Source organism: Paramormyrops kingsleyae, chromosome 1, assembly GCF_048594095.1.
Source record: "Paramormyrops kingsleyae isolate MSU_618 chromosome 1, PKINGS_0.4, whole genome shotgun sequence".
Taxonomy (NCBI): Eukaryota; Metazoa; Chordata; class Actinopteri; order Osteoglossiformes; family Mormyridae; genus Paramormyrops; species Paramormyrops kingsleyae.
Window position 1 is genome coordinate 26515877 of NC_132797.1, and position 21550 is coordinate 26537426.

Below are 21550 nucleotides of genomic sequence, written 5' to 3' on the forward strand. Positions count from 1 at the left end.
CATTTATGATGGATATGCAGGACGAGCTTTAAGCTGCCAGCTTTCTACCGTCTCCGATCCTCCACCTCTGCTCCATCTCTGCCTTCTCTGTTTCTCTTTTGGATGTAGTCAGAGCTGATCTGATGGCTCAGAGAGATAAAGCCTTACGTGTACGGACTGTAAAGAGGATAAAAGCATGCAGTTTCTCTAAGGGAACAAATCAACGCAGATATTGAACCGAAACTGGGAGTTTGCCAAACTAGCTATAATTTTGTTTTGTTTTTGTACTTGTGCCTATATTTCTTTGTCAAAGGCCAGCTGAGTTAACCAAAGACAAAAGATGTATCAGTATTGCTTATGTCTTTAGGTACGCTGATTTGCTTTGACAAATAAGTAATCATGATAAAATAAGACAGCAGGGAGGTTCTTGAAACAAAGAATGATTTTGTAGGACTGCTGTGAGAGATGTGTCTCTGCCTGGAAAGGCAGAAATGAGATTAAAAACAAACAGATTGACAACATCCATTGTTTCTAGTGTAGATTCTACACGACCCTTTGATATGGAGAAAGACACAGAGGAAGATACACCCATCACTCTCTGCTCTCCTTAGCTTTATTAGCATAACAAATCATATTGCATGCTGCGACATCTACAATTCTGTGCTCAAAAGAATAAATGGAAACATGAGATCTGACTGCCTGCACCCATGAGCTCCCAGAATCCCTCCTATTCTCAGAACCCAAAGAGTCACTGAAGCAGGATTATGGCTGAGGATGGGAGAGCTGGGCCCCAGTTTGAGATGCGTTTGACCACCGACTATGTGTCCATGGAGAGGTGAGTGGTGACGTGAGAAGCCAGATGGCTGTCACCAGGATGGGCAGGAACGCCATGGGATTCCCAGTACAGTCCAGATCAGTGTAGTGGGACATTGGCTTCATGCGTGTACCTCAGTGATACTGGTTAATCATAGCAAGTCTAGGCTTCAGCTGTTAGCTTCAGTATTAGTCATCATCCTGTGTTTCTGATTTTGGCCTTATTGCCTGTCACCTGGTGCTTCTGCTTAAAGCCACGTGATTGAGAGTAACTGGTTGTTTCTGGTCTCAGTTGCATAATCGCTCACTGTTTGGAATTACTGGCCTAAGATTCTCGTGATTTTATCGTTACTGATTCTCAAAAGCATTCAAGTCAAGTCAAGTCAAGTCAAGTGGGTTTTATTGTCATACCATCCATATACAGGATTCCGCTCTGTGCAATTAGCAGTTGTGTGTATTCACCCTGAGAGATGTACCGAGCCGTGACCGAGCCGTGACTCATACTCTCATACTCCTATGAGTGACATGCCGCAGAACATCTTTTTGTTTGCCTTTCTCCACTTTTCCTTTTCTTGCTTTTGTTTTATCTGTCTATTTACTGTTTATTTGTCTGTTTAGAGATTTATGTTTGATCTTAATTGTAATAAAACTGCCTGCGAAAGCAATTAATACCCATTGCTGCCCTTGCCTGATCTTTACCGTACCTCTAGGTAGAGTGACGCTCCCAATGGTTCCCAACTTGAAGATTTACTTGTCCCAATGCCCTGAGCACAAACTGACACACTCATCATGGCTGTGTTTGTTTAACTTCTGGTCATATGTCTCCAAAACATGTGACATTTTTGGTTTAGAAGAACAAAGATGACCAAATCAGTATTTCAGTCATTTCTCTACAGAACCCAGATGGATATTCATTCCATAAAAATAGGAAAACACACATTCTCATTCTAAATAAAAATTTTTACTCTTTGTGAGGTGACTCAGACACACAGACAAACACACACGCTTGTTAAACCACGCCACAGGGACACACCCACGCACCTTCATGCATAAACGCGTCGTATGATTTCTTCGCCTGCTCTTATCTTTTTGGCTCACGCTGTCCTCAGGGCACCTCTCCTCTGCTGCTAAGCCTTCCAGTGAGAGCTCCCATCTCCGTCGGGCCCGGATTCGTTACGTACATCCTGAAAGGATTATCGTCCCGCCACAGGTGAAGCTTGTCATCGCGAGCCGCCGCGGGCTCCAGCAGGCAGAGGGGCCTCATTTCGAGCGTAATCTGTAGCCGAGCCTCTCATGTCCCACGGATGATTTTGTGGGGTCTTTCTTGTTCAGAAACTGTGAGCGTGAAGCTAAGGAGAAATTTGCTAATTAAAGGTTTTTTGCTCAGGTTAAATACGCATTCTTTCTGTGACGGTGATTCTTTCTGCCTTTCTTAACACATCTGTGTAGAGGGTAGGTGCAGGTAGTCACAACATGGCCTGCAGCGCACACACACACACATACACACACACACACACACACACACACACAAATGCTTACTATATACTATAACCACACGAAAAAGGCACATCACAAACACACACAAAAATGCAGACATGAACATCCTCTGCAAACACGTACCCACACACACACACACACACACACACACATACATGTCTACTCTATATACTACAAACATACAAACATAAAAAACACACACTAGAACATGCACACAGACACATATACCCACAGACACATACACACACATATATATACATACACACACACACATAAACATTAGGCATCTATATCTTTTTTTGGGGACAGTCCATTTATTTCTATGGGCAAAACATAAAACCCAACAATGACAACCTTGTCCCCCACCCAGCCCTAACCTTAACCATAAGTAACCAAACAAAATACAAGACTTTTGGCATTTTTTGTTTTTTGATTGCAGTCACAGATTTTCCCCTTGTGGGGAGTGAAAAAAATGTCCCCACAAGGTTGAAACTATGGACCCTCACAATGTAAGATATACATCACTACACACACACACGTTTTGTGTACAAATGTGAGAACTTCACTTTGACTCGTACTTTAACAAAATATATGATTCCTAACCCCACCCTATCGCAGTCAATAACAAAGTTAATAACAAACCAAAAAAGGAGTTTTCTTTTTATAAAAAGGTGCTTGACATTTAAAAAGAGATATTTTTAGGTTGATGGTTAGGAAAGGATATACAATACACAGGCATTGACAGCTTCCATCATGCACAGAAGACTCACTGATGACATAACTGACTGGCTGGATGGAGGGGAGATTCACATGCTGATTGGCCGCCGGGGATCAGCAGAATGGAGGATGGGCAAGCAGCAGGCAGGCAGGCAGCAGGCAGGCAGGCCCGGCACTCCAATTACAGGAGGGGGCCTGAGCCTCACTGCAGGCAGGGCAGCTCAGGGATGGGAATGAGCAGGTGATTTATAAACTGCCCGCGATTCCGACAGCAGTCCACCAGCATCAGTCAGCAGATCCTGAGTAACGGCTAATTTAGCTAACAGACAGGGTTTGTCATTCCGCTAAATTCAGTGGGCAATGTTTAGTGTCCGGGTCGACTGAATGTTTTCTGCTTGGGTACTGGCAGGCAACGGTTTCTGCTTTGGTTCATGTTTGAACAGACTGTTATTCTTTCTTGGGTTATTCCCATTTTCAGGCAGAGCATATTTGGTGTTTGGGTTAATCCCATGTTCAGACAGACCACATTTGGTGTTTGGGTCAATCCCACGTGCAAGCAGACCATATTTTGTGTTTGGGTCAATCCCACGTGCAAGCAGACCATATTTGGTGTTTGGGTCAATCCCACGTGCAAGCAGACCATATTTGGTGTTTGGGTCAATCCCACGTGCAAGCAGACCATATTTGGTGTTTAGGTTAATCTCATGTTCAAACATACATTTTGTTACTTGGGTTAATCCCATGTTATGTCAGCCAGTTTTTCATATTTGGGCAGCAGGCAGATAAGAGCAGATCAGAGTGGAATATAGCTCCTTGGGGCCTAAGGATCTGCAGCGTTGCCGCGGTGACCTTATTCTTACGGCAAGTTGGCTGGTTGATAAACACCTCTGTCCTGCAGCTGACTCGGCATGGCTCTCTAACCTAATTCAGAATTGCCAAACGATTAGTTTAGACTAATGCAGAGAAATTGTAGGAATCACAGAGACAAAAATCTTGTAGACAATCTCAGATACAATCACAGAGAAAAGCACAGACAGTTACAGAGACGTGCACTCACAGAAATAATGATAAATGCATGAAAACAATGGCTTTTTGCATTCATAAAACCTTCAGTGCACCTTCATAATGTATTCATTAATATTCATAAAACATTCATAAACATCATATATACCTTAACATCCTAACATCCATTAACAGCTGTAATATACACTAATAACAAACATTATATAATAATAAGAAACATAATTGTATAATCATGTAATGTTTGTTATTATTGTATATTAAAGCTGTTAAGGGATGTTAGGATGTTAAGGTGTACTTGCATGCTGCTTATGAATGTTCTATGAATGCATAATGAATGCATTATGAAGGTGCACTTAATGTAGAGTGTTACCGAAAGCAGACAGTTCTCCAGTCAGTGAGTGTTACAGTTGTAGAGATGATGCTAGCCCCAGGGGATTGCAGTCCTCTCCACCAGTGATGGCTTAGCCAATCACAGGCTTTGTTCCCTCACCGTCATCCAACTGACATGTTTGGGATAATTACCCGTCTGTTTCTCGCTCTGTGTGAGATTTTCTCACCCCCTGTGATGTGAAAGGTCGTTGGTTTCTTTGAGGTCCAGGACAGCAGCTTGTGAACCGTGTGAATAGGGTGGCAACCAGAGCAAAAACCACAGCAGAGCAATGAAACGGTCAGGTGATCACATCATCACATGGTCACGTCAGAAAGGATTTTTCTCTTTATTGTTCTTTTCTTTTATTTCTTTTTCTTCCCCCTCCTAATCTGTCCCCCCTCTTCAGCCAGCTCAGCCACTGCAATATTTTACATGTGCTAAAAATGAAATAAATAAATAGAATAAAAAGAAATCGATCAACATGAGGGGCCAGTACAGAGTTTATAGAGCCCCTCATGGTAAAACAAACATGTTTGGACCTTGATTCTGCTTGCTAAAGCTGCCAGACTGGATAAAAGTAAAAAGGAAAAAAAAGAAAGTATTTGTCCATTACTGATGTGCAATACCGCACAATGTATCAATAACAACGTGCTACTTTTACTGTAATATGAACTAAGCACTGCAGCTATGAGCATCAACATATAACTTTCTCTCCCAGGAAACCTTTTTATCACTGGGTAACCTTGTTACCACCATGATTCTGTTTTTATTGCTAAACCTTTGAGTACTATAGGACAGCTATGTTGGGAATAGTGCTTATAAAAATAAACCGCATTCAGCTGAAACTAGTCTTATTTCAGATGGTTATACTTTTAGCTGTGTTAATCATATGGGCTCGTTCATCCTCAAACAAAATAATATTTCATAATAATGCCCCAGCATCGTAGGGTATTTATTAGCTTTGATGTGTTTATCCATAGTAACCAGGCAAGCTCAAATTGGCTGGTTGCAAAGGGGGTGGGGGTAACAGTTCCCCAGGGAGTAACTACTTTTAATTGACTTTGGGGGTGTTTGGCTGCATTAGAAGAGAATGAAAGGGAAACTACCTTCACACAACCATGCATGGGCAGAAAAGCAGGCCTGGTTCTTCTCACCCAGGGCTCCGGATCCACCACTGCAGCATTGATGCATCTTCTGAAAAAGTCAGATCAAAAATAGGAATCCCCTCCCCCCACCCTGCCCCCTCCCCTCGGACCAGCAGGAGCGTTCCTAGGTTGAGTACCCGGGCGTGTTGGGGTGGTGAAGAATAGGGTCAATGACAGGATGATGAATGAACAGACGGCACGATGCGAGCAAACTCATCACAATCTATAAAAGCTCCCCGTGGCTACATGTCACTCAGAGAGGCGGGGCTTGAGAGGTCAGCCAGGATTCCCTGGTCAGAAGTCACATGACCAAGTCATAGTGATGACTGGCTACAATCCCTACGGTGATGTCGAGCTTTGTCAATGACTGATACACCCAAACAGGTATCTAAAGGTGTTTCTCTGGACAAACTAAATGGAATAGTGTCCCTAGTCGCCTTGCAGTGGGAGGGAGTGTTCATGCTGGAAGAGGAGTCCATAAATCTGGGCATCATGTCTGTCACAGTACCAGAAGTCTCAGCAGATGAGGGCTATAATGACTCCGAGGTGATGGTCAGCTCAAGGTTGCACGTGGCTCCTGCATGACTCCAGGGACACCAGGGTGAGGGAGACAGAGGCACTAGCATCAACAAACAGCTGCATTGTGTGTTATGAGACTGGATCCTGGTGTGTTCTGAGCTTCTCTTATTACCTTGACCAAGTGACCCTTGTGGCTGGTCGCATGAGGACAAACAGGTTTTGAGCAGCCAAGCCACTCCAGCTTGAACAAAAAATTTGAGAAAAGAGGAGAAGTAGAAAGTACTTAGGATGTGTAATTTGTTTCCAGCTGGCCACACCCAATCGATTCGAGTGAGACCAAGCTCCTACATACCCATTATCTAACTTGCTCAAATAAAACCACACCCGCATGTTCTCTGTGAGACCATGCTAGATGCTTCTCACAAGACCACACCCACATGTTCTCTGTGAGACCACGCTAGATGCTTCTCACAAGACCACACCCGTATGTTCTCTGTGAGACCACGCCAGATGCTTCTCACAAGACCACACCCACATGTTCTCTGTGAGACCACGCCAGATGCTTCTCACAAGACCACACCCACATGTTCTCTGTGAGACCACGCCAGATGCTTCTCACAAGACCACACCCGCATGTTCTCTGTGAGACCACGCCAGATGCTTCTCACAAGACCACACCCGCATGTTCTCTGTGAGACCACGCCAGATGCTTCTCACAAGACCACACCCGCATGTTCTCTGTGAGACCATGCCAGATGCTTCTCACAAGACCACACCCACATGTTCTCTGTGAGACCACGCTAGATGCTTCTCACAAGACCACACCCACATTTTCCATTTGAAGCCACATGCAAATGTTCTGGTGAGACCCTGCCCACATGATCCATCTGAGGCCATATAAAAAACGCTGCAGGTGAAACCACATTCATATGTTTTCTGAAAAATCCTACCTAAATGCCCCTGTGGGACCACTCACAAATGCCCCAGTTGAGTACATGTCCAAAGGACCGTCCAGAGAAGACAGCCACAAATTCACTCTACAACTATTGCCTAAAGATAGGGTCATTTCCTCACTCATTCTCTCACTCATTCCCTCACTCATTCTCTCACTCATTCATTGACTCCATGCAGGAGCTAAAAGGACTGTTGGATTTCTCCAAAACCAAGGGGCAATGGTGGTTCATTCAGTTTCTCATCAGCTGTCAGACCACTGCTTTCCTCATGAGAAGCATAACAAGAAGGGATTATTCTGCTTGCCTTTTAATACCCCACTGTCTCACTTTAATCTTTGAGGAAAAAAATCCTTCTGGAGAAACATAAAAAGAATCTTATTGAGTAGAGGGAAGGATTTTTTTCAGTAATAAGTTGGATTTATCCCTTTGCTGTATATTCATAATTGACCCAAATCTTTGGTTTATTTTGCAATAATACTAATCAGTTAAGCACACCAACAATGATGCCTGAGCTCTAGTTATAAAGCTTGTTGGGGTTTGATAGACTACAGAGATAAGAACAATTACTTTTCCTTGGACAAAGAGAAGGAAATGGGGTGAAGCTCATGGTCCAGAACCTTCTAAAGGAGAAAGAAGAACTCTTTGGAGGAAAAGGAAAAAGGATATATCTACTTAGTGCTCTGGAAGGCATGGTTCCAATCAGGGACAGTGTAAATGTAAAAAAAAAAAAAAGTAACATAATTGTATTGGTCTGAGTCGAGGGCCCAGTTTGATATGCTTTCATGGGGCCCAAAATCTCTAGCAGCAGCCCTGGTCCTGTCATAGAGGCTTCACCTAGAGAGTGTGGTTACAGCATAACTACAGTACATGAAAAAGCTTCAATCTTGGGATGGAGCCATGACCTTCAAACGTCTCACAGAGGACATGCCCATAGCACTTGGGGCAATATCAGCCCCCAAAGTCTCCCAGCCTGAACATATCCTTGTTTTTGTCGTCAGCTGAGCCAGCTGTCTTTCCTGGGTGAACACAAATCTTCAGTTCTTCTAACAGCAAGGACAGTGTTTGGGCGAGAGCAGATAATCTGCTCACAGGAGAGAGGACTGGAGGACCTTGAGTCGTTTAATGAGTTCCGTGCTCTTGGGAGTTTCTCCTGACTGTCGCCACTCGAGTCCTCACAGTTTCCCGAGCCACCACTGAATCCTGGGTAATTACTGTTTTGCTCAGGCAAGAGGCGGACAGTTGAGGAAGGATGTTGAGACACCTCTTGTGAAGATGTTTTGACAAACGGGGGGGTGGGGGGTGTTGTTTTTAATCTTCCCCTCAGATCTGATTGTTTGGATGACGCATGGTGATAGGCGTTAACTGAAACCTGTCCATCTGTAATGACACCCCAGATGACAGAGACTGTTCTTCGTGAATCATCTGGAAGCTAAAACGTAATGATATGGAAAAATATGCCCCAACAATATTAGTCATTATAATGTATATGCATTTTGTCCAGAAGTAGAACCTTCACATACAGCAGAGCCTTCGTATCTAACACACAAAACTACAGTCAACAAGTAGAACATACATAGCATATACACCTACAGTCTATGAAGACAGACGTACATCTACCCGCCTCCCCCCGGGTCCCAGATGAACAAATTTGCTGAGGATGGGTGGCAACTCTAATGTATATAAGCAGAGCACAATGTCTAATGTATATAAGCAGAGCACAGACAAACCTACAGTGTTTGAATATACATATACACACCCACCACTTATGAATAGAATATACACACACCTACAATCTATCTACACACAACTATTAAGCCATAGCCTACAGCCTGTCTAAAACAATTGCTTTCACTCACACCCTAAGTGTGTGTAATAGTGACACCCCAGGGGGAAAACCACACAATCGCCATCTTTCCTCGTTGACAGACAAAAGTGTAGTGCTCCTTTTATTACCTTAAGTGTCTAGGAAATCGCTGAGTAGCTAAGCTGCAGCTTTCAACTTTAGGGCATAATATGAGGGTGATAGCCATTAACTTTACATCTCCAACATTAAAAGGCTGTCGAAAACAGTGCTGGTGGGAGAGCGAAGCCTTCTGTGCTTCCTGTGAGGGCTGAGTGAAGTTTATAAATGGCTACTGGGGGTGCATGGCAGCATGTGGTGATTGAAAAGGCCAGAGAGGCAGAGCACGCTAATTTAATTTAGCATGCGCTACTGAAATGAGCTGGAACAGCTGCATGGGCTACTGGAACAGAACGGATGACCGAAAGGCTGTGAAGTCATGTGGTCTTTCACCACAATCCGGACCTGAGTCAGAATTGGAGGCAGCGGCTGCTCCTTTGAGCCTGGTTTAATAACGGCAGCCCCAGAGAAGAGTGCTAAGTGCTAAGCTAAATGCGAAGCTAAGCGCTAAGCTACACCCAAGGCTAAGTGCTAAGCTGTGTTCTAAGGCAACTTAGGTCTATGTTATTAGTTTTGAGGTAGCTTCTAGCAATTAAAAAAAATATAGAAAGATTTATATAAAAAAGGGCACATCCTGACAGTCCAGCACATCTACACAAGTGTAAATGGATCATATCGTACATTAATCATGCTGCTCATTCGGCATCTTTCAGCATGAACACGGCCACGTTACTCCAGGCCTCACTTACACTGCATCAGCTGAGCCATGACCACGGTAAAGGCCTAGAATTTCTTCACGGCAGGATTCTATTACAGCAGTTAATGGAGTGTGCGTCTGCCCGTGTTTCTGCTTGCTGCTTCGTATACGTGTGCGTGTCATGGAGTTGGTACAGAAGCTCATATTTCTTGAGCTGAAGCTTCTTCATGTTTATTTGGTTAGAGCTCCTACACAAATGCGGGGGTGGGTGGTGACAAATTCAGAAGAGAGAGGCAGGTGAATGCAGATTTGTGTATTAATTTACACCTGTTCCTCATTCCATGCAAGGCGTATAAATCTGAAGGTTTGTGTATTCAGTCCCTAGTAGCAAACAAAAGCCCCAACGTCAAGTCAAACTGCTCCACCTGTCGTTTTTTTTTCACCTGTGGTTTCTGGCTGGGGTGTGAGTTTGTTGCACATCATGACCCCCATGAATCCTGAAAAAGACACCATTTCTGGATATGGAGACCTCTTTCTGCACACAGATCTGTGCCATGTGAGTCTCTTCGCCATCAGGATTGGAGACTATTTCAGAATAATGGTATTACTTTTGGAAAAAGCTGCAATCACACTTGCTGCGGTTGTTGATAAACACGAGCCGCAGAGTCTGTCGGCTTTCAATGTTTTCAAATGCAGCCGCCCACCCGGGCTGTACAAGGTTGCTTCCCACCACCCACCCTGGTTCCCCGGGCAGCCACTTAATGCGCACGCCTGACTATGCAAAGTTCTCTGTGGCTGTGTGGTCTGGTTGCTTGGAAACAGAGCCACCGGCAAAGGGCCCTGTGACTGCCATCTGAGACCCACGTGCCACAAAAGGTCAGCGAAAGGCTCTCAGAGACAGTGGGCATATATAAGGGTGGATCACAAGGGTACTGACACAAGCTGATTGCCCTCCTCCCCTGTCACTCACCAATTCAAAGCATATCACTGGCTAATGATAAGGTTGCCCCCTTTGTATGAATTATGGACTCTTATGCCCTCCAACTTAAAAAAATCCTAGATTCGCCCCCCCTCAGAGCAGGCCACTGATCCCACCCCAGATATCCACAGGCGACTGGGACTTTTTCCCGTGGCGGGGCCAGAATTTTACTGGACCAATCACAGAGATTATCAGTAATCCTGTTTCCATGGAGATGCCACCACAGGAGTTTGTTTGCATGACTTGACTGGTTGTTTTTTGGGAAATGGCAAATGCTTCTGTGGTCTTTCTTTTCGCTTTGTAATTCTTATGACCTGTGAGTGTGGACCCTACAAAGTAGCAGATGCACATACATCCTGCCACTCAGAGGCATAGGGTATGGGGGGGGCCTTTGAACACTGTGTGGGAGTCTCTGCAGAAGTGGCTTGGGCTTACATGGCATACACAAGTATGTAGCACACGGGGCTTTTGAACTATGGTATACAATAGGTAAGGATGCATGGTTAGCCTATGGACCCTGAAAAGAGGTGCTTGGTGATGAGGAATGCCAATCAAGGTGCGTATGTTTAAGGGAGAGGCCAAGTGTAAATTGGAATGTAATGGGTGTGGTCATTGGGGTGGGCATGGTCATGGGAGGAGCCAATGGACGCCTGAGTGTACATGGTCATGGGAGGAGCCAGTGGACGCCTGAGTGGGCATGGTCATGGGAGGAGCCAGTGGACACCTGATTGGGCATGGTCATGGGAGGAGCCAATGGACGCCTGAGTGGGCATGGTCATGGGAGGAGCCAGTGGACACCTGATTGGGCATGGTCATGGGAGGAGCCAGTGGACACCTGATTGGGCATGGTCATGGGAGGAGCCAATGGACGCCTGAGTGTACATGGTCATGGGAGGAGCCAATGGACGCCTGAGTGGGCATGGTCATGGGAGGAGCCAATGGACGCCTGAGTGGGCATGGTCATGGGAGGAGCCAGTGGACACCTGATTGGGCATGGTCATGGGAGGAGCCAATGGACGCCTGAGTGGGCATGGTCATGGGAGGAGCCAGTGGACGCCTGAGTGGGCATGGTCATGGGAGGAGCCAATGGACGCCTGAGTGGACATGGTCATGGGAGGAGCCAGTGGACGCCTGATTGGGCATGGTCATGGGAGGAGCCAGTGGACGCCTGATTGGGCATGGTCATAGGAGTGATCAGTGATAATTCAGAGTTGGCAAGGCTGTGGGGGTGGTCAGTAGTAAATGACAGAGGGAAACCATCATGACTGACCTGTTATGTTATGTTTTTCACAGATGTAAGGGAGCATCGCACTATGGGCTCTCAACAGACCGGAAGCGGCGCTCACAGGAAGGTGACTGCACGGACAGCACATCCGAGCTCACTGTGGCTACACTGCCATCTGAGGTCATCCCCTCTGCTTCTGCAGCCGTGGCTCTGCTCTCTGACGACCCGGGCCTGGTCAACCCAGCCTTCGACCCAAATATCGAGGATAACAGCCAGTTGGGGAGCACCACGAACCTGGCCACCCACAGCAGCACCAAGAAATGTGAGCTCACAATTTAATCCTCAGTGCTGAGGACAGAGTAGGTTTAGAAAAGGAACAGTAAGATGGACAGGATCTGGAAGGTGATTGGTAATGCTGAGGACAATCGGAGAAGGAAGGTGATTGCCTGTGGTGATGCTGTAGTTGACTATAGCAGGAAGATGATTGGCTGTGGTGATGCTGAGGCAGGTTGGAGCAGGAAGGTGATTGGCTTTGCTGATGTTGAGGCCAGTTGTTTTAGAAAGGTGACTGGCTATAGGGAATGTGTGAGGAGACATTTCTGGATGAAGCTGAGCATCTCTCTACATCATCTTGCAGCTCGAAATTTCGAGCGCACTTCTGTCAGGAGCCGCTCGTTCCGACGGCTGAACCGTGCATTCAGTGTCCTCCGGCGGACCAAGAGTGGAACGGCAGTGTCCAATGAGAGTGTAGAGGAGCGGGACAACACACGCAATGCCAGCATGCCCCAGGAAGGTAAGGCTCAAAGCAGACAAGCGTGAAATTAGTAGCTGCTGATTGATTCGCCCACTACAAGGAACAGTCTCACAACTGTTAATAAACTTTTAAATCTAGACACATACAGGCTGAATTAAAGCATCCCACTAAGGGTAGCATTTTATTTTTTTGTATGTTATTTAAAATATTGTCTTGATTGTTGTTGATTGTTTTGCAGAACACCTCAAAGTAAATTCCTTGCATGTAAAAGTACTTGGCAAGAAATAAGTGATTCTGATACTAATTCTATCCTGATTCTGATCCAGATTCTGAAGTGTGTGTGAGTGTGAGTGTGTGTGTGTGTTTGAGTGTGTGTGATGGCCTTTGTGCCCTCATATTGTACGCTCTGGTGATACATACTCACTGTGTCTGCGGGGAGACACCTTTAATCTCCCATTACGGAAGGAGGGCTGGTTTTCATTTGAACAGGTGGGAGACGAGTGGAGTTCAAAGGCAGCGGTTAAAACCACGCAAAGGCCGGTGTTCCTGTCATCCCTCTGTTCTTGATTCCCCTCCCCAGTGCTGCCCCAGCTTCACCATCTGATCCCCGACGGAGAGGTCACCAGCATCAAGATCAACAGGCCGGATCCCTCAGAGCCGCTGGCCATCAGCATCGTGGGGGGCAACGAGACTCCACTGGTTCGCATCCTCATCCAGGACATCTACCGGGAGGGCGTCATTGCCAAGGACGGCCGGCTGCTCCCAGGGGACACCATCCTCAAGGTGGGGACAGTGTGACAGAGAAGGAGAGAGAGAGAAAGAGAGAGAGACTGAGAGTGTTTATGTGTGTGTGTCTGAAACTGTGTGTGAAACTGTGCTTGCGGCATTGCCCACTTGGACTTGGACAGGTGTGGAACACTAGACCGCAGTAAAATAGCATGTGTGATTTAAACCTTCCTCTCTGTGCCTCCTTTTCAGGGGTGTGGTGAACCCCACTACCCCCGCCCACTCCTCCCCTCCCCGACTCCTCATACAACCATAAACGTACATTCTGTGCATCTTCGCTAAACCTATGTGCAAGTATATCTGAGCGGCAGTGCTAACATTCGCAAATAGAGCTGGGATATAAGGATAAATAAAATTTATTCGGGCTCTTCTGGACGGGCGCCCGGAATGTTCTGTTCCCTGGCGAGGACCTCTTCTCTGAGATCACTTTAGATGGGACCAAGTGTGGTTTTTTTGTATCATATCTCTGTGGAGACAGAAGGGCCAGCCGGCCTTAATCTGGCTGAGAAAATGGTCCCGGCAAAGGGGAAGCTTCTTTGAACTGTCAGACCTTTGAAGGGAGGAATCAAATGATGGGGCTTTTTTAAAAGAGGCTCACGGTGAGCGTGATACTGGCGGGGACACACTAACACATACACACACACACACACACACACACAGCATGATACCAACAAACTATCAGGCACAGACACAAAGACCATGCTACCCACGGGGCTCGGCCACTGGGAACACTGGCCCCAGCTGAAAGCTGATTGGCCCCTCCCTGTCAATCACCGATTCAAAACAAGTCATTAGTTAATGATAAGGTTGGCTCCACTGTATGAATTATGGCCCCTCTTATGTCCCCCACTCCTGAAGATATCCGCACACCCAGAGACACACACAAACACACACTGCGCCGCACACTGCAAACCGGGTGTTGCGCCCCCTGGCTGCCACACACTTACTGCCTGTGCCCGTCGCCTCGGCCCCCCAGGTGAACGGCATCGACATCAGCAACGTGCCACATTGCTACGCCCTGGCCATGCTGCGTCAGCCAGGGCCACTGCTGCGCCTCACTGTGCTGCGCGAGCAGCGCCACCGCTACCGCAACAGCCCGCCGCCCCCCGAGAGCCCGCTGGGCCACGGCGACAGCCTGCAGGTGTCACTGTGCAAGAGCTGCCCCAGTGAGCAACTGGGCATCAAGCTGGTGCGTCGGCCGGAAGCGCATGGTGTCTACATCCTGCACTTGCTGGAGGGCGGACTGGCAGCGCGTGACGGGCGGCTGCGCGAGCATGACCGTATCCTCGCCATCAATGGGCGTGACCTGCGCTACGGTGCCCCAGAGCAGGCCGCCATGCTCATACAGGTATGCGTTAGTGCGGGGGAGAGACTACATCACAGCACCGTCACTACGGGTGCAGTGTACTAGTGACCAATACTGGTCAAAATATATGTGGCATCCTAAGCTAGCTTCTTTGCTACAGCAACTTGCTAAGATGGTGCTCTGGGAGGCCACCTACAAGATTCACCTACGGTCATGATCAGCCTTGTAGCGTTATGGAGCGGGCTTGATGTATGTTGGGGTTTAACTAGGTTGTCGATGTGTTTGAGGGATGGTTTAATTTGGTCATTGATGTTCAAGGGTTGGGTTTAGAGGTAGAGTATAGCAGGTTTAGGCCACTGTCAAAGGAAGTTTAGCTGGTCAGGGTAATTAGCTTGAGAGGATGCTCCTGTGGGTTATGGATACACCAATGTGTGTAGGAGTGCTGCTAGAGATTTTGGGCCACATGCAAGTATATCATATTGGGCCCCCAATCCAGACCGCACCCTGCAACTACATCACACAGACATGCAGCACTCTGTGACCCTACATCTCACAAGTATACAGTACTCTTTCACTTTACATCACAAAAACATACCTCGTCCTGTGACTATGCATCTCACAGGTATACAATATTCTTTGACCGTACATCACACAGACATGCAGTGCTCTGTGACTACATCTCACAGGTACGCAATGCTCTGGAACTCTACATCTCAGAGGTATGCAGTATTTTTTGACTCTACATCACACAGACATACTGTGCTATGTATCTCTATATCACACATGCATACAATCGTTACATATAAATAGATAAAATTGTTTCCTTGAAGTAACAAAAGTATTTTCAGTTTGCAGCTGAGCTCCTTAGTGACATTGATACAGTGACAAATGACACGTGGTCACAGTCACAGCACATTGGTAGTGTTTGTGATGACTAGGATGTTTCCAATACTGATTTACCTGTGAGCCAAACAATTCACTGGATTAGTGACTCGTAGCCAAGTTGTAACATGCAGACATCTGGCCTGGATCGAGGACCACACAAATACAAAGTGAGTTTACTGGTCCATTATGGTTCACAGCTGTTTGTAACCCTGATGTAGTATTAGTTAGAGTTTAGACTTTCATCTGAATCAAGTCCAAGGGAATTTTATTAAAAATTTTATCATTATCAGGAGTATCTGTTGTGTATGTAGTTGGTTCTAACTTTGGGTTATAGTTGTGGGGTGTTTGTTTTGATAGAGGTAGCTTGTGGTCGAGTCTGGTTCTTTACTGTTGACCCAGGCGAGCGAGGAGCAAGTCCACTTCATCGTGTCCCGGCAGACGAGTTTGCCGACCCCAGATATCCTGCAGGAGGCCCCGTGGAGCATGGATGGACCCCCACCCTACTCGCCTGTGGATGGAGAACCTGTCCTTTTGGTGAGATTTATGCAGACGCACACAAAAATTGAACACATTTCTTTTACACACATACTACATTAGTAGAGATTTTTATCCAAAGTGACATACACATTTTTGAGAAATTAGGGTCAGTCAATCCATGGAGTAATCGGGGGGTTAAGGGCCTCGCTAAATGGCCCAATGATGGCATCGCTTTTCCACTCCAGGGTTTTGAACCTGCGACCTTCTGATCACAAGCACAGTGTTCTAACCCACTGAGCCCCACACTGCTCCCTGTATAGTATATATAATAATAAATATATACAAACATGGTAAACTTTAAATGCAGGCACCCTTGATAAAACTGTAATAATAATTAAAAATAGATAGACTCCATCTTCCATAACTGCTTATCTAGTACAGTGAGCCTGGAGCCCATCCCAGAAAGCACAGGGCACAGGACACCCTTGATGTACACACAGACTCACCTAACCTTAAATCACCATGGAAACTGCAGACACACACAGCCGGGAGCAGGATTGAAGGCCGCAGTGCTGGGGCAGTGAGGTACCACTGTGCTGCCCTAATAATAACGGCTGATTGTAAGCTCAGCAGAAGGGCCCTATCAGAAAACCAGGTGCCGCTTGGTGTCCCCGTTTAGTGTCCCCAGCCCACATTATCTCCTTTTATCTTTAAAAAGTCCCCAGATTGCTTTCTCATGCCACTCTCGCTCCTGCCACCGTGCCGTTCTGCTCCTCACCACTTTAGAGACGTTTCCATTCTCTGCTACTTGCTCCTCCACATTTCGAGACGCTGATCCCTTATCGTTCGGTTAAGTAAAAAGTGAAGGTCCTCGTCTGATGACGGAAAGCCCTGCTTTGAGCTGAACAGGGCTGGTTGTTTATTTAGATGTTGACTCACATGGTAGTCATGTCGCTTTTGTCTTACCTGTAAGGTGAGAGTTGATCCTTCCTTTCGCCTGGTCTTTATCTGGATTGTGTCTGTTTGTCTTTCCACGTGTGCATGTCTCTGCTTGCTCCTGCCTGCTCATGTTCATTCACCCTGGATGATCTCCACCTCACCGGTGGTCACGTCTGCCTCAGCATGCCTGCCGTGAAAGAGGCAGCGACTCTTTTTAAAGAGCACAGCCCAAACCCAGATCGATGAATGTCTTTCTCTGTAGATTCTCTCACCCCCTTCCTCACTAAGCTGGACCCCCTGCCTCAGACCTCCCCAGAACCAGTCTGGCACCAGATCATAATCGAGCCAGAACCTACAGACTTTCCACTTTGTATGTTCCCAGCATATTTATTCAATTTAAGCAGGCAAATGTGTACTCAGACCCCTCCAGTTGTACTACTGTGGTTACGTCCCTGGCCAGAGAGGGCAGAATTCACACAGGGGTCTTTCAGTCATGTGACCAAAGCCCAGCCACTGCTAGACGGCCAGGAGAGCCACCATTTTTAAAACAAACCAACAAGGAAAACAGGGCATGAATAACTAAGAACATTAATAAATTAAAACTGCTGATAGATTTTCTGATACTTAATGACTGGATCTCAGAGCTGTTTGTGATGCATCAGGTTCACACAGAGAAACAGAAGCATTCACACACGTACACACATACCCAGCTGCTTAGGGTGAATTAATGGCATGTGAAACTGGGCCAGTCCTCCCAGCTGTGCAAAGTGTCATCCCTCCAGGGAGTGACACACACACACGCATCCATACACACACGTTTGTATTCATATCTTTGTGGGGACCAATCACTTCTATGGCCAAAACCATAATCCCAGCAATGACACCCTGAACCCTCACCCAGCCCTGACCTTAACCAGAAGTGACCAAATAAAACTCTTTTGTAATTCTCAGTTTTTGATTGCATTCAGAGATTTTTGTGAAATTGAGTTTCCCCTTCTGAAGAGCAAAGGAATGATGCCCACAGCATCAAAATACCAGATTTTTATCACACTGTGGGGACACTTGGTCCCCAGAATGTAATATATATGTGACCGCACACACACATCTTGCATCACTCAGATGCACAACTCTGTGTCGCTGCCCTGCAGGAGTGTCAGAAGCCAGCATGCTATGAGAAGACAGTGACCCTGTCCAAGGAACCACATGACTCTCTGGGCATGACCGTGGCAGGGGGCATGTCGAGCCGTGGGTGGGACCTGCCCATCTACGTCACCAACGTGGATCAGGACGGTGTAGTGGGGCAGGAGGGGTCGATCCGCAAAGGTAAAGAGCTGATGAGATCTCTTACTAGGGTGAGACTGGACTGTGAAGATGTGTTATGCAATTGCAACATGACTCACAATTAAATGCCGCCCCCTGCAGGCGATATCCTGCTTAATGTCAACGGCATGGACCTGACAGGAGTCACACGGTCCGAGGCTGTGGCTAACCTGAAGAACACCTCATCCCCCGTAGTGCTGCGGGTGCTGGAGATGCGTCCCCCCAAGGAGGTGCCCGTCCCGGGCCTTGGGGGCAGCCCCGGGCCACCCCCGCTCCCAAATGATGACTACTCCCCGTTGTGGGTCTCCTGGTTACAGCTGCCTAGGTGAGCCTTGGCCCCTGTGGTGTTACCAGGATGAGGTCAAGGAAGGGTGTAGTGAGTCCATTGCTTCATGTCCCAGGAGACAAGCTTGCCTACCTCAGACATCCTGCAGGAGGCGACATGGAGCAGACGGCCCCTGCCTGACCCCCTTCTTTTCCTTTTTACCCTTCTTCATATGTTCATCTCCATTTACTCCCTTGTTCTCTCCCTCCTCCTGAGCCTCCCGCCACATCTCCTGCGCTCCTCATTCCCCAGGACAGCTGGCTCGCCCGACTCCCCTCAGCTCAGATCTAATTTTTGGTTCATCCCCTGGGGATCTGGGCTCAGTTCGCCTCATGGGTCCTGCTGGGTGCTGCGATTTGGTCCCTTCGTGGGATTAGCGGGCATGCGATTGCCGACAGGGCTTGCTGCTTTATTATGCCAGGGTGGGGTTGTGGAACAGGCCTCTGATGTGGCTACGTATCCCCCCTGGGGGAGAACATCCAGGAAGAACTCAAGACCCTCCGAGCCAGATTTGAGCCTGTCACCTCTGTAGGTCACCCTGCAGCTTGTTCACACAGTTCTCCCCTGAGCGGGGGAATCACAGTCTGAATTGGTTCTGCTCAAGCTCATGGGCCAGAAATATCATAACCCCTAAAGCCGCTGTGTACCAGCCTGGGCTTGCAAAAAGGATGTAGAGCATCTAACAAGAAAGGTGTAACATCTGGGATCTCCAAGGAGATCGTTTCTATTAAGGTTCTGGTCATGTGGGTGTATAAATCTCAGAAATCACAGCCAAGACCTTCATCTTTTGCCCATAGGAAAAGTCTTGACTCATAATTATGACCCCACCCCTCAGTAGAAAGGAACCAATCAGTACTCGAAACGTGACAGAAAAGCTCCACCCAACCCATTCATTCTAGCCTCAATCCTAGGATTGTGGGACGACGTAAGAGAACATAACATCCCCACGAACTCATGATCAGGGCTAACGTGATGCCTTGGAGGGCAAAGCGGTTGGGTTCTTGGCTTTAGGATAAGCTCTGTTTGATTGGTTCTTGTGCGAAAGCATCAACACTAAGCTGTGAATCCAGCATGGTTAGCCTTGGGGATGAATGCCAGGGATTATCCCTCCACTAGTAAACTCCTCAATGAGTTTATCCCCCATGAGTATCCCGGCATTAGTGACCAATTAACCTCGCAGAACAAGGCATTTTCACAAGCTCATTCTTTAAGAGCCCAATCAGTGACAGGCTACCATTCATGGCTAATCAGCCCTGGACATCTAAGCATTTCTGATGACTATAGTGTTCACCCTGCAGGCTAAGGGCTTGACTGTGCCTTCTGTCACCTCCAGGAACCTGTACTGCTGCAAAGACATTGTCCTGCGCAGAAGCACCTCTGGGAGTCTGGGCTTTAGCATCGTGGGAGGTCATGACGAGGTCAACTGCAACCAGTCATTCTTTATCAGGTCCATCGTGGAGGGGACCCCTGCTTATAATGATGGCAGGATACGGTACGGACTATTCACTTAGCTGTTTGCTACCAAATTCTACCTGATTCTAGGATTTTTTTAAGGTGGATCGCATAAAAGGGGTCTTAATTCATACAGTGGGGACCAGGGTTGGGGCCATTCCGGAATGCATTGATAAATTCCAGTCCAAATCAGGAAATGGAACTGGAGTTGGAACTTAAATCTCCCTGAAATTCAAATTCAACTACAATTCTGTTCCCCGTAGTTTTTTTTTCCAATCCCAGCTCCAGTTCCATTTCCTGATTTGGACTGGAATTGATCAATGCATTCCAGAATGGCCCCAACCCTGGTGGGGACAACCTTATCATTAACCAATTATATGTTTTAAATTGGTGAATGACAAGGGAGGGAGCATTCTGGGGGCCAATCAGCTTTCAGCTGGGTCCACTGCCCTATGTGGCCCTGCTTCGGTATATGCCCTGCATCTCACATCAAGGTTAACAAGTGTGTTTGCATGTACAAGGAAGTGCGAGTCATTTGTGGATATGCTGACCCTTGTTATGACTTTTGCCATGTACTCTGTGACATGATTGAGGGCGTGGCCATGTGTCATGTGACCAACTGCTTGTGTGTCCCCCACAGGTGTGGCGACATCCTGCTGGAGGTGAATGGGAAGAGCACATGGGGTATGACCCACGCGGCGCTGGTGCGCCTTCTCAAGGAGCTCCGGGGCCGGATTACACTGACTATCGTGACCTGGCCAGGAAGCCTCCTGTAAGAAGAGGCAGGACAGGGGGCAGAGCTAGTGAGCCAGGCATCCTGACAGTCAGCCAATAATCTTGCTTGGAGTTCACAAGAGCCACGCCACCCACAAGATTCACTTTGTCCAACTGGAGCTGCACTGGATTCAGTGGCCCCACCCTCTCAGGACAGAGGGAGGGGGAGGGCGATTAATCACAGGGACAAGACACGCATTGCCAACTACGCTAATTATTCATTACTCATATTTTAGAATATGCAGTGGACTGGACTTGTCAGTTTCCCATGTCCGTGTCTGAACGTACAGATCTGTCAATGGCCTTGGAATTACGACATAGACGTCCGACGCTTCGTCTAGTAGATGCGTGCTGAAGTCCATTTCTGATGCGGTTACATCTTCGAATCGCCGTGACGACCACGAGAACAAGACAATGACATAATTGTATTTATGACTCATTGCAGACCACGTGATGTCTAAGGAGGCCTTACTAATTTTCATACTGCAGGGGGAGGGAATGAGGTCACCAGTGCTGTTTGTGTTGCCCGTGGACGTGCCAGCTGTCAAGGAGTGTCTCCTTCCAGTCATTTTACATTCTCAAGCCAGTGTAATATATCTGATGGTATCTTTGGTAAAATAATCAATAAATCTGTTTAAAAGGAGATTTGCGTAGATGGGGTTTGAACTGATCAAACGATGGCAAACAGAGGCCCGAGTCTCACACGCCACCGACT

The 21550-nt window shown here is 47.1% G+C and overlaps 1 protein-coding gene across 5 annotated transcripts in view; it reads left to right on the forward strand.

The window, feature by feature from the left end:
* The window catches only part of lnx1 (ligand of numb-protein X 1), a 30769-nt gene extending 9291 nt beyond the window's left edge, over nucleotides 1–21478 (forward strand). For 3 of the 5 annotated variants that reach the window (XM_023823576.2, XM_023823577.2, XM_023823579.2), the window contains 9 exons: nucleotides 11886–12139; nucleotides 12455–12610; nucleotides 13152–13354; nucleotides 14334–14705; nucleotides 15948–16082; nucleotides 18113–18287; nucleotides 18387–18609; nucleotides 19943–20101; nucleotides 20702–21478. In XM_023823576.2, the coding sequence (XP_023679344.1) occupies nucleotides 11886–12139; nucleotides 12455–12610; nucleotides 13152–13354; nucleotides 14334–14705; nucleotides 15948–16082; nucleotides 18113–18287; nucleotides 18387–18609; nucleotides 19943–20101; nucleotides 20702–20837 (1813 nt within the window). In that variant the 3' untranslated portion in view covers nucleotides 20838–21478. The remainder of the gene's footprint in view (nucleotides 1–11885; nucleotides 12140–12454; nucleotides 12611–13151; nucleotides 13355–14333; nucleotides 14706–15947; nucleotides 16083–18112; nucleotides 18288–18386; nucleotides 18610–19942; nucleotides 20102–20701) is intronic. The other 2 variants (XM_023823578.2, XM_023823580.2) reach the window with 1 other exon arrangement.
* Nucleotides 21479–21550: the final 72 nt, after the last annotated feature.